This window comes from Hyperolius riggenbachi, chromosome 1 (genome assembly GCF_040937935.1).
Source record: "Hyperolius riggenbachi isolate aHypRig1 chromosome 1, aHypRig1.pri, whole genome shotgun sequence".
NCBI lineage: Eukaryota > Metazoa > Chordata > Amphibia > Anura > Hyperoliidae > Hyperolius > Hyperolius riggenbachi.
In genome coordinates this window covers 338,867,753-338,890,615 of record NC_090646.1, presented here as the reverse complement: position 1 = coordinate 338,890,615, position 22,863 = coordinate 338,867,753, and the positions used below count along the sequence as shown (strand labels likewise).

The 22,863-nt window shown below is 43.1% G+C and overlaps 1 protein-coding gene across 7 annotated transcripts in view; it reads left to right on the top strand.

Annotated features, from left to right (window-relative positions):
* The window catches only part of LOC137511336 (phospholipid-transporting ATPase IK-like), a 377,608-nt gene that overhangs the window by 162,819 nt on the left and 191,926 nt on the right, over positions 1 to 22,863 (top strand). For all 7 annotated transcript variants that reach the window (XM_068233975.1, XM_068233976.1, XM_068233972.1 and 4 more), the window contains 2 exons: positions 4,038 to 4,099; positions 22,371 to 22,443. In XM_068233975.1, coding sequence (XP_068090076.1) covers positions 4,038 to 4,099; positions 22,371 to 22,443 — 135 coding nt within the window. Of the gene's footprint in view, positions 1 to 4,037; positions 4,100 to 22,370; positions 22,444 to 22,863 lie in introns of those variants that run through there.

The following is a 22,863-nucleotide window of genomic DNA, read 5'->3' as shown; positions in this document are numbered from 1 at the left end:
ATTCGTGCGTCATACCTACCCATCCATCTCAGTGTCATTAGGCAGGGCGTCTCCGCCCCCCCCCCCCTCCTCCTTCCCTCTGCCATATTTAGTGGGGTGGGCCTGTCCCCACCATTCTGTTCCTCTGTTCTCTATGCAAGTTAGCTATATTGATTTATGTGGTAACCTCCCTGTATGGGTCTCTCATGTTCTGGATGCGATTTCTCCCCCATGTGGGAGACAATTTATACACGGCTATGAGTCTCTTTAAATCTCGTTCTGAGATTGTTACTCTTACGTTTGGTTCTGTATTCGTTCCCCCCCTCCTCACTACTTCCCTGATGCTCCCTGATGCCATCTCCATGGCTTAATTGAATGTATTACGGGTGCTCTTTGAGCTCTATTTGTCATATGCACAGCTGGTACACTAACAGCTTTATTTTCATATTGTTAGCTGTTTGAATGGACATATGAATGGGGATTGTTGTCAGAAGCCCTCTTTTTCCCCTATTGAGGATTCAATACGAACACTTTTGAACCTGGCTGTCTATTATTATTATTGATTCATTACCATGACAACTCCAGCGTGCCCGTACTCATGACGTTTAATATAGGCGGTTCCATCTCTTCCGCCGCCTCCCCTCTGATTTGCTGGTGCCGTGGTTTGTATACATGTCACCACGGCAACCAGCGGGGTTTTACGGCGATCTACATGGCCTGATGCGGAAGAGGGCAGGGGGAGGGACTACAGGTGACGTTTCTTCCCTGGTCCACGTATCCCCTCTCACACGAGCCTGCGCGCTGGCTTGTATACATGGTTGCCATGACTGCAGCACACGAGCCTGCGCGCTGGCTTGTATACATGGATGCCATGACTGCAGCAGGAACTTGCGGCGAAGTGGCTGTCTTCTCCTTACGTGGAGGGGGTGGAACTAATGGTGACGTCACTTCCCCCTCTACGATCTTGCATCCACTCTAGATGCCATTTGCAATACAGCGTGTATACAGCACGCAGTCAGCCCTGGATATATGAATGGGGATTTGACTCATCTATATTTGGCCAGGGAACAAGCATGAGGGACACCTTGAGGGGGCGTGCTTTACACAGGTGAGATGACTTGCCCATCTCTATATGAGTATTTAATGAGCCCATCAAGGCGAGCGCTTCAGCTCTGATTTGGGCTGTTACTGCTGTGGGTGGATGTGGTGGTGGGGGCTGTTTATTATTTTTCATTGTTTATGTGCACTATTTCCTGACGAAGCTCCTTTTATGGAGTGAAACTAGCACTAGTTGAATTGCACTGCACTGTATATATTCCAGCACTCCTTATTGTTCTCCCCAGCATATTTTTTACCTTCTGTGAAGGGTGTTGGCAACATGACTATATAGGCTTATGTAGTTGCGGACCACTCACATAGTAGTGGTGTCTCAGCACTACACAGTGCTCTTAGTCACCAACTTAGACTTTCGTTCCTCTTGTATGTGCCCTTTCGCTGGGAATAGCTACACCTTGCGCCTGGTCTCACACTATAATTAGTGGGTACCCGGCTACAGGGGGGATCAGCAAAGACCTCCCTAGAACGGAGCACATATATGCTGACTAATTTATGGGCAGATTTTCTAAGTGTGGTCCTCTACGACAATACCCACACCATTGATATCTGGCCTTTGATGTCGTCAGTGTCTATATACATTTTTTAATCTCTATTTACTCAGCTGCCTTCAGTCGTTCGACTAACGACAGGTAGCTGAGAGTGATTGGACCTTCAGTCACGTTTCTAGTACATCATAGGTTAAGTCCATTTGGACAATAGTTTGTGAGCTTGTTTACCTGTACCCACTCGGTGTAGTTGGTTTGATACTGGAGCCCAGGACTGATTTTGCAGCTGTCTAGGCACTTTTACTGACCTGAGGAAGGGGCACAGGCCGTGAAACATATTGTCAAGTGTTTATCACAAATAAAAGCCTGAGAAGTTTTTATCATTACTATTGACTCTGAGAATTTCTACTTTTAAGGTAGGAGAGGATTTATTATTATTATTAATATTATTATTATTATAAATCAATCTATAATCGCTGTATGCTAACCAGACTGCATAAATATGGGCGCCTCCAAACCCCTTTCTGCTGTATCACTACCCCCAGCTTGGGGTGTGCACCTTTGGATGAGGTCCAGGGGTACACATTTTTTTATCCTTGGAGCTGTGACCAATCCTTCCATTAGAAGCAAGGCCGAGTGGGGACTGTCCTTCCCCACCTGCTTGACCAGTGGTTAACTTTCAGCAACCCATTTTTGAGAGTATAATACTTTTCACTTATAGACGCTACCAGATCGGGTTCCCGGTCTCCCTGTGTTTTTTGTTTCTCTGCAAGCTTGGCCAAGTTACAAAGCTAACTTAAAATTTGAACCAATGAGCATGATTGCTTTCAGAATTTTCCTTATTTATTTTTGGTTTTAATTGGATATTAATGTGTTTGTTTTTTCAGTTCTTGTTTTTTTAATTTTCTTGTTTATTTATAAGATATCAAAAATGTCAGTCCTTTCTAATTGAGAAATCAAGAAAGGTTAAATTATAATACAGAAATGTAATCTCCCAGTTTAGTTCTACTTTTGCATTCAATCTCTTTTCCCTTTTTGCTCCATGTTTTACTTTGATCTTTGAGCCAAGAAAGGTTTATTTAAAAAAAGTTACTGTTTTTTGATAAATTCCTAACCTTTCAGTAATCTTTTAAACACAATATTGAGTTTTTTTTACCATTTAATCTATCTAATGCCTTTCTGCAATCGACATATAATATCAACAGTTCTTGGTCAAGCTCATGGAGTTTCTACACTATCTGCGAAATTATAAATGTCTGATTGAAGAGAGATAATGAGATGCAAATGATTTTGCTTTGCATGCAAATTTGCCAATTTCATTGGCCTAAACCCAAACTGCATGCAATTTGCTTTAAATTTACATGCAAGTCTGAATTATTTGCATCTCATTGACCAGTTGTGCTTTTGTTCATTCTAAACCCACACTTACACTGATATTCTCCTAGGTTTTTGTTTTTTTTTATGTTTGTAGGGGTATTACTCCAGTCAATACCATACATACCGCATTTTGTAATATTATTTTTGTGGTTTCACTGATGAGAGAATTGCTTTCTTTGTAAACTGGGCATATGATGCCAATACTGTAGTGTTTTGCCATTCTTTTATATTCTATTATTCATAAGATAAGATGAACTTTAAGCAGTTGCAGATCCTGCTACACATATCTACGTCTCTGAAAACTTCACTCGCGGATCAGGGGCATAGATAGGCATCTCTGTTTGTTTCCCTCGCTACGTACAATAGTGCACCCGCTCGTCTCCATCAATGCTTTGACGGCCCATGATCGGTGAATGGGAATATGTGTTCCCAAGGCTGATCAAAGTGCCTGTTATGAATGACCACTGGCACTCTCCTTAATATACATAGAAAATGAAATAATTCGTAGGAAAACGTACCGCCCAAAGAAAGCCTGGTTTGTTCCACAAAAAAATATATATAGATGATTTTAATGTAGCAATAAAGTTATTGGGGAATGAATGGGAGGAGCGTGATATGTGAAAATTGCTGTGGTATTTAAGGGGAAATAACCTGCAATTAAAATGTTCACCTGAGTTATCTCCTATGTGATAATTTTCATATTCTCCTTGAAATAACTAAATAAGTTTGAGTGTTTTCTTGCTTGCTGGCGGTTTAAAAGGTATTTTATTGATAAGGTGTGAAAATATCACCAAGAAGAAAAGCCAGGAAAAAAAGTGAATTGCATATGGAGGATCTCTCTCTCTCATCTCTCTCTCTCTAATCTCTCTCTCATCTCTCTCCCTTTTACCCCTGTTATGTGCATGAGAGGTCTGACCAAAACGTCTTCTATAAAAGATTTTGTCTGTTGACCCTTTAAGACTAGGATGGTCCTTCAACCATTAAGACGTATTACAGATACAAAGAGAAAAAGGAAAAATGTTCTTTTGTTATTATATTATCCACAAAAATATCAGTCTAATACTGATTTCCTTTTTGCAGGCTCGTCAAAGAAGTGATAGACTTATCAACAATAAACCAAGTGAAATCCTTCAAGGTCAAAGGTGATAACAAAGATTTACAATTAAATAATCTGCACTGTTGGCACATTCAGTAGATTTACAAAAAAATTGGCAGGTCAATATGCAAGTGTGTTGCCATCATATTATCATCCAATCCCATTTTTTTGGTTATATTGAGGAACAATTGTAAAACTTTTCAAACAATAACAAAATAATCTAGAGACACAGTGGTCCCAATCCCATTCATATTTTCTCCTAGGTGATATTTTCCCATGTTATCAATAGAATGTCTTTTAACCTCCTGAGTGGTATGCTCGACACTGTATCAGGCAGGACATTTTTGCTGAAAGCGGTATGCAAACACAGTGTCAGGCATGCCGCTCAGGAGGTATTAAAAGGTACCCGTGTTCCCCAGTATAAGTTAGCTAGGTGTAGGGGCTCCAGTAAAAGTTAACCAGCAATAGGAGAGCTAGTATACTTGCTATTACTTACCGTGCCTCTGTCCAGCGATCACTGCATGCTCCACACACAGCTTTGGTATCCTCTATGCGGAGGATCGGGACTGAGCGTCATGACCATGCTTTGTCCTCCCCATAGAGAATACCGGTGCTGTGCGGGGAGGATGCAGCGATCGCTGGACAGAGGCATGGTAAGTAACCGTGCCTGGATTGGGGGGGATTGGGGCCACCTTTACATTCGTATTAGTGCAAGTTGAGCAGCTGCAGTTTGGAAGTATAAATGATCAGAGATTTTGGAGAGTAATTTTGTTTAGATTTTGTTTCAAGCTTTTATTAAACTCAAAATGTATACTACACCCTTGCTTGTTTGACACATTTCAGTAAATTACGGGAAAAAAGGTTATGAAAATTAATTGGCTCACTTTTTGCACACAAATCAAACAGAAACAGGACACCAGGGAGTTTAAGCCACCAGCAAGCAAGAATAAATTTGACAGTACTTTTTTTTTTTTTTTTTACCTTTTTTGGGGGGTGGGGGTACTTTTTCAATTCCAGAGTGCTGGAAAGTTATTTTCAGATAATAACATAACAGAAGGTGAAAAATTATTTCCTAGGAGAAAACTTGTGAATTGGATTTGGCCCAGTAGAGTCTACCTGAGAGAACTTCCTTATCTTACTTACCAAGGGTTATATAAACACCTTCTGGTAAAGGTTGTCTATGCAGCTAACAGAAAGGGGACCTATGTAATCCCCAAAACACTGCATATGCTGCAGAGTAGCAGCCCTGGTACTTACCATTATAAAGCCTCACTGAGCCTCAGAGATGAGGCCATACCATGTGAAGCAAAGCGTCAGCAGCCATCCCAGCCAGGACCATGAATACAGCCAGAAGCCCAAATAAAAGGGACTATAGAAAGTTGCAAGGACCAATACCTAGAGGAAAGGAGAAGTGACATTAAGAACTACCATAAACTCACAGTCTACCAATCACTGCAGAGGGAGTACACAATGGCCCCGTATCTGGAGATGCTATACCACCCCAAAAACAGACAGACCCTGAGTTTGTACCGTCTGAGCAACCACAGCCTGGAGATAGAGACAGGGTGGCACAGACAGACATGAAAGGCCCGGGAGGAGAGACTGTGCAGGCAGTTTGACCAGGGCATCCTGGTGGATGAGGCCTACATCCTTCTACAATGCAGCAAATATGCATCTGTGAGGACTGTCCACTTCTAGAGACTCTCTACCCGCATCCCGGATTTCACCTTCACAGATGTGGAGAGGATACTCTACATCCTATTAGGGGAAGAGAAAATAACTGTGCAAATAGAGGCCCAATATGTCGCTATCTGCCACCAACTGAGAGGAAAATGACACCATACGGTATACCCTTTATACCGCTCCCATACCATCCTCACCCCTATGGACTATATATCACAGCCCCTTATACTGTCTCATATAACCTCCACACCCTTATGGACTGTATAACCCAACCCCCTATACTCTGCACTATAATACCACAACCCCCTCCAATGCTAATGCTGATGTTTTTCTTTGGCAATGCTGAATTTATTTGGTCCTGCCCAAAAAGTTTTGGGGGGATTTATGATAGTGGGTAATCATACCACGAGGTTACCAAGTGTCTTAGGTTAGTAAGAAGGGGAGTGTAGATGACAGAGGTCATCTTTATTCACTGGGAGTGTCACATCCAAATATATAAGACCATTCAGCTTCCACTTAAACCCAAAGACCCCCTTAAGGGCTTGCTGCTGTGTAGCAGAGAGGCATATGGGGATTGCTTCTGATTTGGAAAAATTTATTTTAAAGCTAGAGAAAGTGCCAAACTCATGAAGGGTCTTCAAAAAATTGGGAAGGGTCAGGGTTTGAAAGAGAGAACGTTGTGTCAGAAGAGGGAGACTATGAAAACCTCCCCTTTGACGTGGATGCCATGAATATTGAGAGACGCTTGTATCCTGGCTGTGAGGTTTCATACACATGGCAAAGAGCAGGGGCGAAGGAGGACACCCCTGTGTTGTATCATTCAGGATCAATATTTCTTCTGAGAGAATCCCCATATTGCATATCTAGGCCGATAGGGAAGTGTATAAGCTTCAAACCACATTAAGAAATTGTCACCTGAAACTTCTGTAGGATCATATGTAGGAAGAGCCAGTCTATCCTGTTGAACGCCTTCTCCGGATCCACCAAAAGGGGCAGAGAAGGCATCCGACAGGAGGATACCCAATGGAGTAGTCCCAGTTTTTGCTTATCGTTATCCGTGGTCTGCCGTCCCATAATAAACCCAGGATATGGAGAGAACAACAGGGGCTGGCACTCAATGCAGGCTGACTAGGACACTGTAACAGGGAATTGGGAGCCGCAATGTGCTCACAGCAAACAGATTTTGAATCCCAGGACCCATATGCAATACATTTTTTCACCTGAGTTATCTCCTAGGAGATCATTTTCATCTTCTCTTTAAACTAAATTTTCAGCATTTTACAATTCAAAAAGTAACCAAAAGTTGGTGAAAAAGTGCTATCACATTTATTTTGAGTATTTTCTTGTTCGCTGGTGGCTTAAAACGCATTTTATGACAAGTTGCGAAAATATCACCTAGGAGATAACTCAGGAGGAAAAGTGAATTGCATATGGGCCCAAGTGTAGAAGAAAAAGAACTGGGCACCAGAACCTATGTTTCCAAACTTTTTATCCAGCATTACATGCTGGTACACAGACTACGGGAGTAGGGGATTCCCATCTCTTACTCCCTTATGTCTTTGTACCTGCATGTAATGCTGGATTAAAAGTTTGGAAGCATACGTTCTGATGCCCAGCTCTTTTCCATAAAAAACTCCATCTGATCAGGATGGATAATCCTCTGAAGGATAGGATAAAGGCATGTTGACAGAATTTTCGCAAACATTTTTAGATCAGTGTTGATTAAGGATATGGGGCATTAGCTACCACAATCAATGAATAGTGTTTTTATAAGGCTTGGGTTTGATGACAATATGTGCCCTAAGCATGTTGGCAGGCCACTCTACCCCATTGGACATTACATTGTTAAAAACTTCAGTTAGAATAGGGGCAAGAACATGGGTATGCTTTTAATAATATGCTCCACTGAAGCCATCTGGTCCAGGGGCTTTTTAAGCATTTTTATGGCCGTGGCCACTTCTTCCATAGAAAATGGGCTATTTAGGTTACATTGCTATGTTTGCGTTATCTGAGGGAGGAATGTGTTCATGAGATATTCATCCAGCTTAGAAGCTGGGGCTGTTAGTTTGTCTGTCACCTTCCCATCATATAGCTTGGCATAGTAAACTCTATAATAATATCAAAAGGATTGTGTACCAAGTGCTCTGAGAATTACGATTTGGTAGCAACCTGGTCTGTTCTTGTTTCTTTTTACTTTTTTTGCCAATAGAGAGTCAGGTTTATTAGCCTTATTGTTAAACAGTTGCCCCACAAAGCAGAGCGCCTTCTCAGTACTATGGGAAAGAAGGCTTTTGAGTTCCTCCCTCAGGCTGTTAAGCTCCAACAGAAGGGCCTCAGATTTAGTGGAAGCATGTGTGAGTTCTTGCAGCTTAATACAGGAGTGGGTCTGTGATTTTATTTAACAAGAAGACACGCACACCAAGCCAATTCAAATGCTTAGAAAAAGTGTATTTACAATCCATATATTAGGAATATCATAAGCTGGTCTGAAATCTCAGTACCAATGAGAAAATGCATACAAAAATTGACATACAAAACATACAGTACATAGGATAACCCACGATTAACTAGAGAGATGTATAAACAACAACATTTAACTCATGAGGACACAGTCCTAGAAATGGAGGCTATCTGTAACTCGTATCATCTAGCCAAAATGAGTCCCAAGGAGAACCAAGTCCCCTGTAGTAAAGTCCAGGAACAGAGTCCCAATCTGATGATGAGCATAAAACAGTTCAACAAACAGTGTGAAATGAGGTGTTGACACCCTCAACTTGTTTACCCAGACGTCGGCGTTTCGGAATTATTTTCCTTTCTCGATGGGTGCAAAGCGAAATAAGTAACCACAGCAGAGCGGGTGAGAGCTGCCTCTCACCCGCTCTGCTGTGGTTACTTATTTCGCTTTGTTGTTATTTGTTAACTATTTGGTGTCTATTTATTGACACAGCACCCTGTTAATATTGAGATATTGTGAGAAAACGCGGAAAAGCCGCCGCATATGACAAGAACGAGGCGGCTGATTCCGCGTCCAAAGCGGCGGTTTGCACGCATGGACACGCGTCTGGTAGTATGGTGGAATGCGGAAAAGCCGCTGCATGTCCTGACAGCAAAGCGGCTGCTTGCATGCGGCGGCTTGTGCTTGGTGTGGCTGGGTCTGTTAGTGCACCTAGACAGATGGAGAGCTATGCACGCGCGGGCCTGAATGCAGGACCTTTATACCAGCAGGGGAAGTGTCAGCTGATCAGGAAGGTCAGCTGACTCCTGTAGGACTCATGATTGGCTGAATGGTTCGGGCGGGGCAGCAGAGTCCAGCAACTATATATTCTGCTGCTTGTCAGTTGCTGGTTGTCTGCCATTGCTAACACTTGCGTGAAGGCACTCAGACCTTAGCTAGACCCGACAGTGTGCCAGAACCGGCTGGAGCTGGGAATCCACACTGAGTCAGATTCTTGATAGCTTAAAGTACTAATTGTATGGTATTATTTGTTAGACCAGTTCCAGGGTGTTGAGATCAAGGCCCTCACACCCCAGACTAGGAATACTGTGTATCCTCTGTGTATTCTCTAGACTAGTTCCAGGGTGTTGTGAATACGGACCTCACACCCAAGACTAGGGAACTGTATTATCTTTTATGTTATGCTCCAGACTAGTTCCAGGGTGTTGTGAATACGGACCTCACACCAAAGACTAGGGAACTGTATTATCTTTTATGTTATGCTCCAGACTAGTTCCAGGGTGTTGTGAATACGGACCTCACACCCAAGACTAGGGAACTGTATTATCATTTATGTTATACTCCAGACTAGTTCCAGGGTGTTGTGAATACGGACCTCACACCCAGACTAGGTTGTGTTATTACTGTGTTACGTTAGCCCAGTTCAGGGCAAAGCCTTACATATTAGCAGCAGGACTTCCTGCGCCCCAGCCTTGGTCCCTCGCTCAGGGGTCCACAGGCTACAGGAATCTCACCCACCGCTCAGAGGTGAATTCCTCGGGAGTATAGGCCACCAGCTCCTCTGGTGGTCTTTACTCAGAGTTGTTACTGTTGCACCAAACACTTACACTCTCCCTGGTGTCTAGAGGTTAGACGTATCTGATTATTGACGATTCCGCAGATCCTCAATAATCGGGTATATCTGTATTCTTGGGGATACTGCGGATCGCCAAGGATCAGATTCTCTCTCTGGTTGCTGACACCGATCGTTACAGATATATATGCATATTTCCATTATAGGTGTGCAATACCTAATCTATTGTGTATGGTCTGTGATTTTATTTCCCACTATCTTTTATTTCTAGCTGCTTTCTTGCTAAAACCACCATACTTGTGGCCCAAACCACTGCTGTATTCTGCTTGTGACTGGCGTTCAACCTATAGTAGCCAGATACTGCATCCTCTAGCACTATACACTATATGATAACATTGATAGCCACACTGCCCACTTTGCTAAGTTTGATGAGTAATAATGGTGTGGGAAATTATTATGCCAAAATCGCGGTTCATTGCCTTTTTATAATGTGTCTCCTGCAACATCCAAACGTCTCCCCTTAATCTGTGGTACTTGTCAGAAGCCTTCTGGCACCTCTTAAAGTCCCACACCATCTGCCTGGGGTCTGCCGTTCAGCCGCGATCAGCCCCAGTAGCAGGCCTAGCCGGGCCCATACTGGGTCTTATGAGCATGTGCGAACCTCCCGCACATGCACAGTAGAACCAGACTGACGCAACTGAGCCTGTTACCAGGTTGAACGGCAGACAGCGGGAGGACGGAGTAAGACTCAGATGAGCTTATGGAGCTGTATCAAATATTTAGACTTTAATGTCTCTGGTTTACTTTAAGGGGAGAGTTAAGTCCTTTCACATTGTGAGAAATAACCAGAAAATCATTCCAAGGAATCTGCGAAGACTGCGTAGAGGAGGCCATCATTTGATACAATAAAAGATTCCAGCTCGACGATTATACAATAGACCACAGAAACCAATACACAACTTTAGCCCATTTCAGACAATATAAGTCCGATTGGAGTTTTCAGCACACCTAGGCTATTTCCGCAAAGAGCTGAAAAAGATCAACACAGTGTCCTCCATATGGTAGTAAAGCAGGTAACAGTCTTGGCCTCCCAAGGTAGTAAAGCAGGTAACAGTCTTGGCCTCCCAAGGATAAAAGGAGATATCAGGTATTGATGATTCAATCTTCACTATGGGTTGGGGAAATTCGTCCCCTGTGTGAGCAACTTTGTAGGGGCAAGTGACGATGAAGGGCAGACCAGTCCAAGGCTGAAGGGGAATGCCTTGGGGCAGATGATCGAGCCGAGGTTGGGGAAAGCACTGTCTTCGGGTTATCACAAGCCCCCAAACATTTCAAGAGTCTTGGAATGTCACTGGGAGATGATGCAGTCATCTTGAAGCCATTATAGTTTATAAACCATTTAAAGGGGACGCCTCAATGGTATATGATCTTCCTAGCCATCAGCACTGTAGTAAAGGGTCTCATTTCACAGCACTTGGCTAAAGTAAAAGCTGATATGTCTTAAAATACCTTCATGGAGAAATCCAAAAAGTCCACGGCCAGCTGATTGAGTGTTTTGGCTAAGACCGCTTCCTTGGTAAAGTGATAGTGACACCTAAAAATGACGTCTCTGGGAGGCTTATCTTCTTTAAGATTTGATTTAATAGTGAAGTACAAAAGCTGTTTATATGGGCAATTTTCACCTTCCTTCTTATGGATTTGGGCGTAATGTCCTGTGAATCCTGTCCAATCTGTACTCCTCGGCGGGGAGATCATCAGGCAGTCAAAATAAAAAAATAGCTATAGTGCAAAGTCAGTAAGATCTGTGACCGACTCTGGCACAGACCATATGCAGAGATTATTCCTCCTATTTCTGTTATCAAACTCTTCTTGTCTTTCCTTCATGTTAGCCAGCTGTGTTCTAATGTCTGCAATGTTATCTTCAGACTGATTTCAGAAAGCTCTGAGCTCATCTAAGCCCTCTTCCAGAGTATTCACCTTGTCCACCAGTGCAGAAATTTCAGCTTTTATTTCTGACACTACCATGGTGTTGGCTGAAGTTATCAGCTTCTCTATATCTTTAAGCAGGGAAGCTTTTGCCACATAATCTGTCTTTCTAGAAGAGCATGGAGATCCCTGCAGGCTGAAGATGCAGCACAGCACGGGCCAGCGCCATCTTTGAGGCTTTCCTTTCTTGCTGAATATCTCCGGTATCAGCGTTTCGGATTTGTCTGGTTTTGCTTTGGGTGGCATGCTGGGAAGAGCGGGAACCTCTCAGAGCTGATCGTAGGCTGGCTATCAGGCTCGGGTGAGTGCTAGAGCCTAATGCGGTGCAGGATAGCACAGAGCTATCGGGACATGTGGCCACTCACGGCGGCTGCCAGACTACACCCCATCACATTACTGGTTTAAGTTGAGACTGAAAATATCTCCCATGATATATATATAGATAGATAGATAGATAGATAGATAGATAGATAGATAGATAGATAGATAGATACAGTATATCAGCAACGATATATAAAAAAAAAAAAAACAGTGCAACTCTTAAGGCCACTTCAGATATTCAGAGATAAAAAGATGGGGGGCAGGACCACATTATTTAAGTTCCCACACTTGCTCCCAGTGCAGTTAGAAACAAATGAGGAAGGAAGGAAAAGAGAAAGACAAGCCTCATGTAAGTAAGTACATAATTGAGCCACCGACCTATAAGGGACATGTCCCAATTAATGTATCGGGTAGAAATAGCATTTCTCCAGCCTATGGCACCACCAGTAACATAGTTACAAAGTTATTTGGGTTGAAAAAAGACATACGAACATCGAGTTCAACCAGAGAACAAAGTACAACACCAGCCTACTCCCTCACATATCCCTGTTGATCCAGAGGAAGGCGAAAAGCCCTTACAAGGCAACCTACAGGAGTATGTCAGTAACGTCTAAGCTGTGGCTCTAACGCATATTCCGCTTGTACACATCCCCATTTTTACATACTACCTACATTGCCTAGGTAATATAATATTTCTTTGCAAAAATTGATGCAATTCATTTTCATAAACTTTTTTCCTGTAAGTTACCAAAATGTGTCAGGCAAGGGTCTAGTATTCATTTTGAGTATAATAAAAGCTTGAAACACAAAATCAAAACTAAATTTCAAAATTTCTCCCCAAATTCTCTAATTTACACTTCCAAGCTGCAGCTTCTCAACCTGCACTAATATGAATGGCTGGATAGTGTACTGGCTAAGTGCACCGCCTTTGACATGGGAGACCATGTGGTGGGGATGCTGCGTTCGGAGCTGCTGCGATAGGTGCAGGTGAGAGGCTTGGTGAGTAATGGTGCCAGGGATTGCAGGTGGTGGGGGGGGGGGGGGGGGGGGCTCAGTAGCTGGGTGGACACCTATACTACAGCATCTATGGCTAGCTACCTTTTTTTTTAACAGGTAATTTTTATTGATTTTTATCAATATTACACAAACAAGGGAAGAATAGTACACAGTACAGGCATACCTTCTCCATAATAAAACATATAACAACATATTATACATAGTATTATCTTACTTTGGGCCATGTCATGGTATGATATTCAGTTTATAGTAAGAATGACAATATAGTCCCAGGATCACATATCAGGTATGAATAGCAGTAAGCGGGAGAGGCAGCCCGCACTAGAAGTAAGAAGTCAAAGGCGGGCCGTGTATAAGGAGTTCCTACGGATGCCTGGCCCGTGAAGAAGAGGAGAGGAAGAAGAGAAAAAGAGAAAGAAAAAGAAAGAGTTTGCCCGCCCTTCCCCCAGCCACCCCCCACCCCACCCCCAGCCCACCCAGGAGCCGTTCAATCCATGATAGGAATGAATTTTTCACTAGTAGGATCCAGAATCCTATCTTCCCATACCCCCCATATTTTGTTGAATTTTTTTGGACATTTTCTATTTAGATAAGTAGTTCTATATAGTGGTAATGCACTGTTGATTGATTTGGCCCATGTGCCGACCGTTGGAATGGAAGCTTTTTTCCAAAACTTTAGTATTTCTTTTCTTGCTTGGAAGCATAATATTTTAAGCAGTGTTTGCTTATGTCTCGAAATATTGGCTGTCTCTAATTTACCCAGGAGTAAGAGACCCATGTCCATATGGACCGTTGTTTCTAATAAAGCATTGATAATTGAGAGTATATTTTCCCAGAAAGGAATAATTATTGGGCAAGACCAAAATATGTGGACGAAATCCCCCCTATGGACTACACATCTCCAGCAACTATCTGAGTGGTCAGGGTTCATCCTGTGTAGTCGTGCAGGGGTAAGATATATCCTATGTAAAAATTTAATTTGAATTAGTTGATCACTTGCGGCTATCACTGTTGAAGGGAATTCCTCTAAGATTGTATCCCATTCCTTATCGCTAAGGGAGGGGATATCTGCCCTCCACTTCCGGCAACACTTCACCAATCTAGGATTGTTAGCGTCCGATAGGTCTGCGTATATGGCAGAAAGGGTCCTTGGGAGATTTTTAGTCAATAGAAGTTTTTCAATTTTATCCATTTGCAAATCCGGTGGTTGAGAGCCAAACTGTGATCTGTACGCGTGGTGGAGCTGTAGATATCGGAATAGGTATTTATTTGGGAGATCACATTGGGCCTTAAGTGTATTAAAGGTATGGATAGATTTTTCATGTTGTATGTGGGATATGTTTTTTATGCCATATCTTGCCCATATAATTGGGTCAGGGATGGTAGTAAAATGCTGGAGGGAGGGATTACCCCAAAGAGGTGTAAAAGGAGAGATTGTACCTGGAGCTGTGAAAGGGGTTCTAGCTGCTTTCCAAGCCTTCCATGTGGTTGTCATCAGTAGCGTAGTTTGGGAGTTGGCTTTGGGGCCCCTATAGGGTAGGTTAGTAAGCTGTTCGTAGGAGCCCAATATTGCCGCCTCCGCATTCACCGCTGGGTTTGTGACTTCTTGCGAAAACCACCACCTGATAGTGACAAGCAAGGAGGCCCAATAATATTTTTGGAGGTGTGGAAGAGCCAATCCACCTCTAGATTTAGGGAGCTGCAGTACATCTAGTGCTATTCTAGGTTGCTTTCCTGCCCAAATAAAAGTGAGAATAATTTTGTCAATTTTCTTGAAGAAGGCAGAGGGGAGCCAGACAGGGCATTGGCGGAAGAGGTACGTAAATTTAGGTAGAAAAATCATTTTAATAAGGTTAATCCTTCCTATCAGTGTGAGTGGGAGTTTACTCCAAACTGCGCACCTGGACTCAAGTTGGTGAATAACCGGGTCTATATTAAGGTTCTGATATGTAGTGAGGTCGCTGGTTACTTGAATTCCCAGGTATTTAAATTGGTTTACTATTGACAGCGGAAAGTTTGATCTACGCGGTGGGTTAGGTGCGACATCTATAGGAAACAGTAGTGATTTATCCCAATTAATTTTGATACCGGACATATCTCCGAATTGCTCAAATAGGTGGAGTGCTGCATCTAAAGAAGAATGGGGGTCATTTAGATAGAGGAGTACGTCATCCGCATAGAGAGATATTTTCTCATGTAAATTGCCGATCAAAAGTCCCTTCACCAGTGTGCATTGTCTGGTTTTAGCTGCGATAGGCTCCATGGCCATTGCAAATAGGCCTGGTGACAGAGGGCAGCCCTGTCTGGTACCCCTCCGCAAACAAAAGAACTGAGAAATTGTGTTCCCTGTTTTGATTTTAGCTTTGGGGGAGTCGTATAGTAGTTGGATCCATTTAATGAAGTTAGTACCAAACCCAAACCTACGCAGCACCGCCCACAGATAGTCCCATTCCACTGAATCGAAAGCTTTTTCAGCGTCAAGGGACGCTATTACTCTCTGGCCCGCATTAGAGTGAGAGGCGACAATATTGGTCAGCAGCCTACGAATGTTAATATCAGTGCCTTTTCCGGGCATAAAGCCTGACTGGTCATGGTGTATCAGCTTAAGAATATATGAATTTAGTCTAGTAGCTAAGATTTTGGCTAGTATTTTTGCGTCTGTGTTCAGGAGGGAGATTGGCCTGTATGAGGAGCATTTACTGGGGTCTTTCCCTGGTTTGGGAATTACTATTATTAGAGCTTCCGTCATTGAAGGTGGTAGGGAGTTTGTTTCGAATGAGCGTTGGAGTGTATTTTTAAGTTTGGGTGCTATTAGTTTGGAATACTGTTTGTAGTATTCTACGGGGAAACCGTCCAGGCCAGGGGTTTTCCCAGTCTGCATGTTTGCTATAGCATTGATCACTTCATCAAGCGCGATTGGGGCCTCAAGTGCCTCAGCGTCTTCAGTGGACAGTGTGGGTAGTTCTATTGTTTCCAGATAAGCAACTAAGGTCTCAGTCGATTTTTGAAGGCGGCTAGAGTATAATTTAGAATAGAATTGGAAAAAGGTTTTATTAATTTCTTCCGGGTCGGTGACATAATTACAGGAGGCAGAGACTATCTGTGGTATGATGGTCATACTTCTAAAGTCCTTGGAAAGCCAGGCTAGCATTTTTCCAGCTCGGTCTCCGTGCTCAAAAATTTTTTGTCTCAGGTCTAGCATACTCTTTTTAGTGGTATCTATTCTATAGAGCTCTAGGTTTTGTAATGCCGCTTGCCATTTATTATACGTTGTAGTGGTCTTAGTGGTAACAAACTCTGCTTCCAAATCAGAAGCAGTTTTTTCTCTCCACTGTAGTGAGGCATAAATCTGTTCTCTAGCTGTTTTTATGGCCCCTGCGTACTGACCTCTCAAGACGGCCTTATTAGCGTCCCATATAAGTTGAGGTGTAGTGGATCCCTTATTTTCTTCCCAATAGTACCTGATTTGTCTTTTAATTATGTCATTAATTGTGGGGTCGATTATCCAATGAGGAGATAATCTCCATACTCTATCCCCTTGTCTCGTACCCCCCTGGAATATTACTTCCAAAGGTGCATGGTCAGAGATGCCTCTAGGCAGAAAAGAGGATGCTTTAACCCGGGAGAGCATGTCGTCTGAGGCAAGAGCTAAGTCAATTCGTGATAGAGTGCCGTAGGAAGCTGAGTGACAGGAGTAAGCCATAACACCAGGGTGTTTCCACCTCCAGATATCTGTCAGTTTGTATGCATCTAGCCAGTATCTAAATACTAATGTGTCCTTGCTAGAGGGCTTGATTCTATCTATAAGTGGATCATGTATAAGATTAAAGTCTCCACAAATGATTAATTTTTTAGATGGCATTTGTGCAGTGATAGTAATTATTTTGTCAAGGATGGAGATATCCGCCGGAGGCGGCAGGTAGACATTCACCAATGTAAATTGCTCCTGTTCTAATGTAGCGTTTAAAATTATATACCTGCCCCCAGGGTCTATTTTAATTTCGTGCAGCTGGAAGGGTAGGGTCTTACTGATGAGGATTGAGACTCCCCTAGAGTAGGACGAATATGTGGCATGGTATGCGTGTGCTACCCATGGCTTTTTAAGCGCTAAAATCTTTCCTCCTGTAAGATGTGTTTCCTGCAGGAAGCAGATATGGGGTGAGTGCTGCTTAAGGAAGTTAGCAACCAGTGCTCTTTTTATTTTAGAGCCAAGACCTCTAACATTCCAAGATAGTACTTTGACTGCAGACATTTAAGTAGCGTATATTAATAAGCGAGCATGGAATAGGTAGTTATTTACGATGTTTCCATCCCAGGGGAGCGGGGGAAGGGGAGGGAGGCCGGGCAGGGGGGCAGGCAGGCCAAGAAGGAAAGGAAAGAAAAGAGAGACAAAGCACAGAACAGGTAACTTGTAACAGTACATCCCAACAAACCCCCACCCTACATCCTGGAGAGGAACCACGAACATCCAGATGTCTCAAATCCCTCAACTAAACTGTATTTCAGAGAACCTTCAGTCCCAAAATAGGACTGGAACTGTCTAACTTAAACCTAAAAAGAAAACCTCCTAAGAGGGGGGACGGTAGTGGCCAAGGTAGAGGTCCGCTACCCAACTTCTCCCAGTTGTCTTTCTGGGGGTACAGCTCATGCTACATAGTTATATTTTGTGCTTGGGAGGGGGGGGGGGGGTGGAAGGGGGGGGGGGGATAGGAGGGGGAGGGGAAAGTTCCTGCTAGCGGTATGTGGTGCTGTCATACATCACGTATATAGGTTCCAGCCAGATCGTATAATAGTTGTATAACAGTGTGCAGTGTCTGGTACAGCCAGGTGCACATATAGTATATGAAATTGCCTTCTCCCAGTGGATCTTATTGCAGGTGTCCGCCAGGGGGTAAGCTGCCCCCGGTCGGAGGTGAGTGAACACAGACGTGTGGTGTCTGTAGTACAGTTAGTCATACTGCAGATGAGTTAAGGAGTTAGGTATACTTCTTCACCAATATCCGGGCGAAAGGAAAGGTGTATGAATAATTTCACCTGTGCAATCCAATATGACCGGCCCAGTGGGTATGGCAAAGTGCACTAGGCAGTAGATATGTTTGTAGTCTATTGTACTATAGGCGAGAGGGAAGGGCAAATCAGCCTACATTCGGAAAAGTGTGCTAGGTGTATATTACTGCAGCATGGTAGTCTATTAAAGCATAGCTAATCTCACGTCTTCAGTTAAGGACTCTCAATAGCAGTCCCTTGCGGATGTCTCAGAGTAAAAACGGGGGGGGGGGGGGGGAGTACAAGGGATGGGGGGGGGGAGATCATCAGCCCTGCCATGAGGCACCGGTCCACTACAAATTGAGTGCACATGTCTTCCCACCCTGGGTACGAGGCTGGTGATCCACTGCACAGGTCAGTTGGGGTCATCCTTGAAAGCGTACACAGTACCTATAATATTAATACATATACACAGTATATATATATATGTATGTCTCCATTCTAGTCCCCTGTTCAAAATCAGTGCTTTAACACAGGGGAGTCTTGACAGTAAAGCAAAGACCAGTAGACAGTAAAATGCAACACCACTCTGGGGAAAAGGAGCTGTTCACCATATCTAGTTCAGGGAATGCAGCGTCTCCATGTCATAGGCATAATCTGAGCAAAAGTAGTTAGACAGGGGATCGTTATCTATTTTAGACCTGACGTTCCAGAGGGTAATTCAGAGCTTATATTTTAAATGCCATGACAGTAAGGGTGTCTCGTAACAGTACCGGGGTGGAAAACTGGTATTACAGCACCATCTAGTGGATAATAGTATAAATTGTCCTTCGGTGCTAATGCCTATTATAATTACTGGCGGTTGGCAGCTTCTTTTCCTTGCATATATATGTAGAAGAAATACATTTCGCTAAAGACATCTTCCCAATGTAATGCACCATAATCCCACATAGCAGGAGTGGGGAGGGGGAGAGTAAAGAGTGCTTCTGGCTTACTTCTGGCCGACCAGAGGATGCGAGGTTTATGGCCGAATATTACAGGGTTAGTCACTGAATTTTTATTGGGAGGGGTGGGAGGGGGGGGGAGGAAGGTGGTTAGGAGAGGGGAAGGTTAGGGGGGGGGGGGGGTTGGGGGGGGGGGAAGAGCAGGATAGCAGGTAATTATACTATTCAGTTTAACATTTAGTTAACAAATCCCTTATCGGGCTATCTTAGCTAATACATAACCAGTGTTGTACGTTAATACGGGTGTCGCATTTTGCTGCGCATCAGAAAGTACATAAGCATCTAGTGAAAATGATATTTAACTATAATAAAGTGAGGAACCATAGATGAGAGCAAAGGAACAGGTTGCTTAGTTGCGCGCGCAGGCTGTCAGTTCCGTGTTTTTACTGTGATAATTCTTTAGATGGAAAATATATATCAGCGCCCGCAGTGATACAGTAGAAAGTGACAGTGTGGGCACACCATACACTGCACCATGCGTCCATCCGCCTTTGGGCGCCAAACAGTTCGGAAAATAGCGAGGAGCATATTCAGGCTGCGTAAACAACAGTTATTTAAATGATGCAGCCATGGTGCAGTGTTTTATCAGAAGTAAATTTTTTTTTCTTCCCCTGCGTATCCCAGGCATAATAGTTAGTGTTCAGAGTACGGCGTGATACAAGGAAAGCCGTAGGGTCTTCAGGGGTACTGTTGCCCGCCAGAGCCCACGGGGAGGGCCGCATAAAAGAAGCGCCAATATAGATATAAACTCCCAAAAAGCATATCGTTGCATAGCTCGGGGGGAAACAGTTATAACGGTGCATAGATACCACAGAGGTGGCTACATTAGCGGGCCAGATTAGCCAACAAATGAGTAAAGTTACTTATCTGGTTGTTGTGCGGGCAAAGTCTTCAGCCACGTGGTGACCTCCGCTGGGGTTTCAAAAAAGATGGTGGATTCCCCGTCTTGAACGCGCAACTTTGCAGGAAACAGCATAGCATATTTTATTTGTCGTTCCCTCAGCTTTATCTTTACATCTTGAAAATTTTTCCTGAGTTTCTGCGTCTCCGTCGTATAGTCTGGAAACAGCATCAGGCGTGCATTTCCTAATTTGAGGTCGGTCACTTTCCGTGCTGCAGCAAGGATTTCATCTCGATCTCTATAGTTGAGCATACGGAATATTAGCGGCCTTGGGTATGCCCCAGGGGGATTCTTCTTGGCCGGAATCCTATGCGCTCTCTCCACAACAAACTGCGAGGAAAACTTGGCTTCTGGTAGCAGCTCCCTAAGGAGGTCCTCTATATAGGCAGGGACATCTTTCGATTCTTCTCCCTCCGGTAGCCCCAGCAGGCGCAGATTATTGCGCCTGTTTCTATTTTCAGCGTCGTTTGCACGAGCTTCAAGCTGGGAGACTCTTTTGGTAACGCTTGGTAATTCAGCATCGTGTCTCCTGACGGTATCCTCCGTGTCCGATGTGCGACGTTCTAGGTCTCTTGTACGGTCCCTTATATCTGCTAGGTCTTGACGCAAGAGACCAAACTTGGCTTCCATGTGATCCATCTTGGTGGTCAGAATCGTTTGGCAAGCTTTAATCGCCTCCAAGAGCTCAGCCGGGCTTGGTGAAGGGGGGATGGTCTCCACGTGGTCCATCGCCATGCTTTCTATGTTCTCCGGCTTGTTGTTGGATGGAGCTCTGGAACCAGAGGTAGTTGGTTGCTGGGTATCAGTCGGGGAGACATTCTCCGGCTTGTCTTTCTTTCCCTTACCTCCCATTTCTCCGTAAGGGTTATGGCGCTGAGAGGATCTTGGAGGCCGAGCCGGGCCAGGGGGGTAGGAGCGGGCCGGTGAGGCCTCGTTACTTTCCTCAGCCGATGTCGCTAGGGGATCCCACCAGTCTTCCAGGATGAAGCAGGGCGAGTCAGCAGTCCCTCCTCAGTAGTTTAGGCTAGTTTCTGCGCGGTTAGCAGGCCGATGGCTATAGATTAGGAGAGCTGGGTAGCGGAGCTCAGAAGAAAGACGCCCGCTCAGCACGCCATCTTGGCCACGCCCCATGGCTAGCTACCTTTAGTGGGAACCCTTATTCCTTGCTAACCTATCCTGGCGGGAAATAAAATCATTAGAAATCCTCTGAGTGTCGGGTATACCGCTTTTAGCTTTTTTTCTGGCCCAACACAGTGTCAGGCATACTGCTAAGGAGGTTAAATCATTTTTAGTAGCAATCTATTCCTCTATTTCCTCATTGTAGTTTATCCTAGTAAATCACTCTCTGTTGGAGGGAAGAGAAGTAGATTTCCATAGAACAGGGATAGAACGTTTAGCAGCATTAAGCAGGTTCCCGAGCAAAGACCTCATATACTGCCTAAGGGACAGACATGAGAGATGCTTTGAGTATAACATTAGAATATGTAAAGGACAACAGGTAGTGGGTATACAGTATATGCCAATTAGTAGTTTAGCAACTAGATGAATGACACTGAAGAATTGGACCTATCCTACCTCTCCACTTAATACAGCTTACATTCAGGAGGGAATAAGTTCAGTAATGTTTTAGTCAATGTTCAGAAAAGCGTAAAGAAAAATATATTTTACATTCATATTAAGAAACCATAAATGCAAAATATTATGACAGTATTTACTTATACTCCATGGCGCAATACTATCCAAAAGGTAAACTTGACATATAAAAAATTACATTAGTTAAAGTCATGTTCTTCTTTACGTTTCTGAAGCATTGGACCAGTAAGTCCAAAACAGGCTGTATGTGTGTTGGATTGGTGTGGCTCTGTAAAATGTATTAGCTGCAAGCTCACAATAAACCAGAGGTTCTGGATGTGCAGCCTTGCTTTCAAAGGCATAAAGAATGATTTTTATAATCGACAATGATGCATCATGGGAACCACAGTTGCTTACTTACAGCTGAATTATCTCAAATACCTTCTGTTTTAAGAAGGCAAACTTACATTTAGCAATGGTGCTAGGTTAAGTTAATTTACTGTTGTATCTATTATAACTAGGTTAGATAACTAACGCTAATATTTGATATTTCAGGTTTAAAGCTAGTGCTTTAAATTTTCAGGAAGTTAAAACCCCAAAACTGTTCAAATTCAGTCTCATGAAATTATGACAAAAGTAAAGTTATACAGTCCCCTTTATGCTAGAATGTATATTATTGTGGTATTTTGAACAGCTAATGTATTCATGGTTTTATTCATTGAATATTCATATATGTTATCGGTATGACATATAATTAATAAAATATTTATAAAAAAAAGTACAGCTTTCAAAAACTGGACTGTTATTTGCTGCTTGTAGGTTACAAAATATGAAATGGAAGGATATTCAAGTTGGTGACATTGTGTGCTTACGAAAAGATGACTTTGTGCCAGTAAGTTTAATTTGCAAATATCTTAAAGACATTGATGAAATAACATTACATATTTTAAATGAAACAGCATCACCTTAATTGCAGACATTTTTGTAGACAAACATTTTTAGTTAAATATAGTAGGGTAGGGTTACAATGTCTGTTGCCCCAGATGACAATGCCCACAAGAAATAATTTTTTTCTCGCCCTAACTTAACGTAATTTTTTTGTGTCTGTAATCATGTTCAGCACTAACAATTTCATTTTCTAAAATGTTCTAGTAAACAACTCTCACATACCCCAAAAGCAAAGCCTGTTCCCTGCAATGAAATCATATTTACAAAGCTCATCAGTCAAACCAGCAGGTGGATATCTACAAACATCTAACTGCTTTGTAATATTTAATACTTTTCTGATAAAAAAAAATAAACTCTTCAAAAA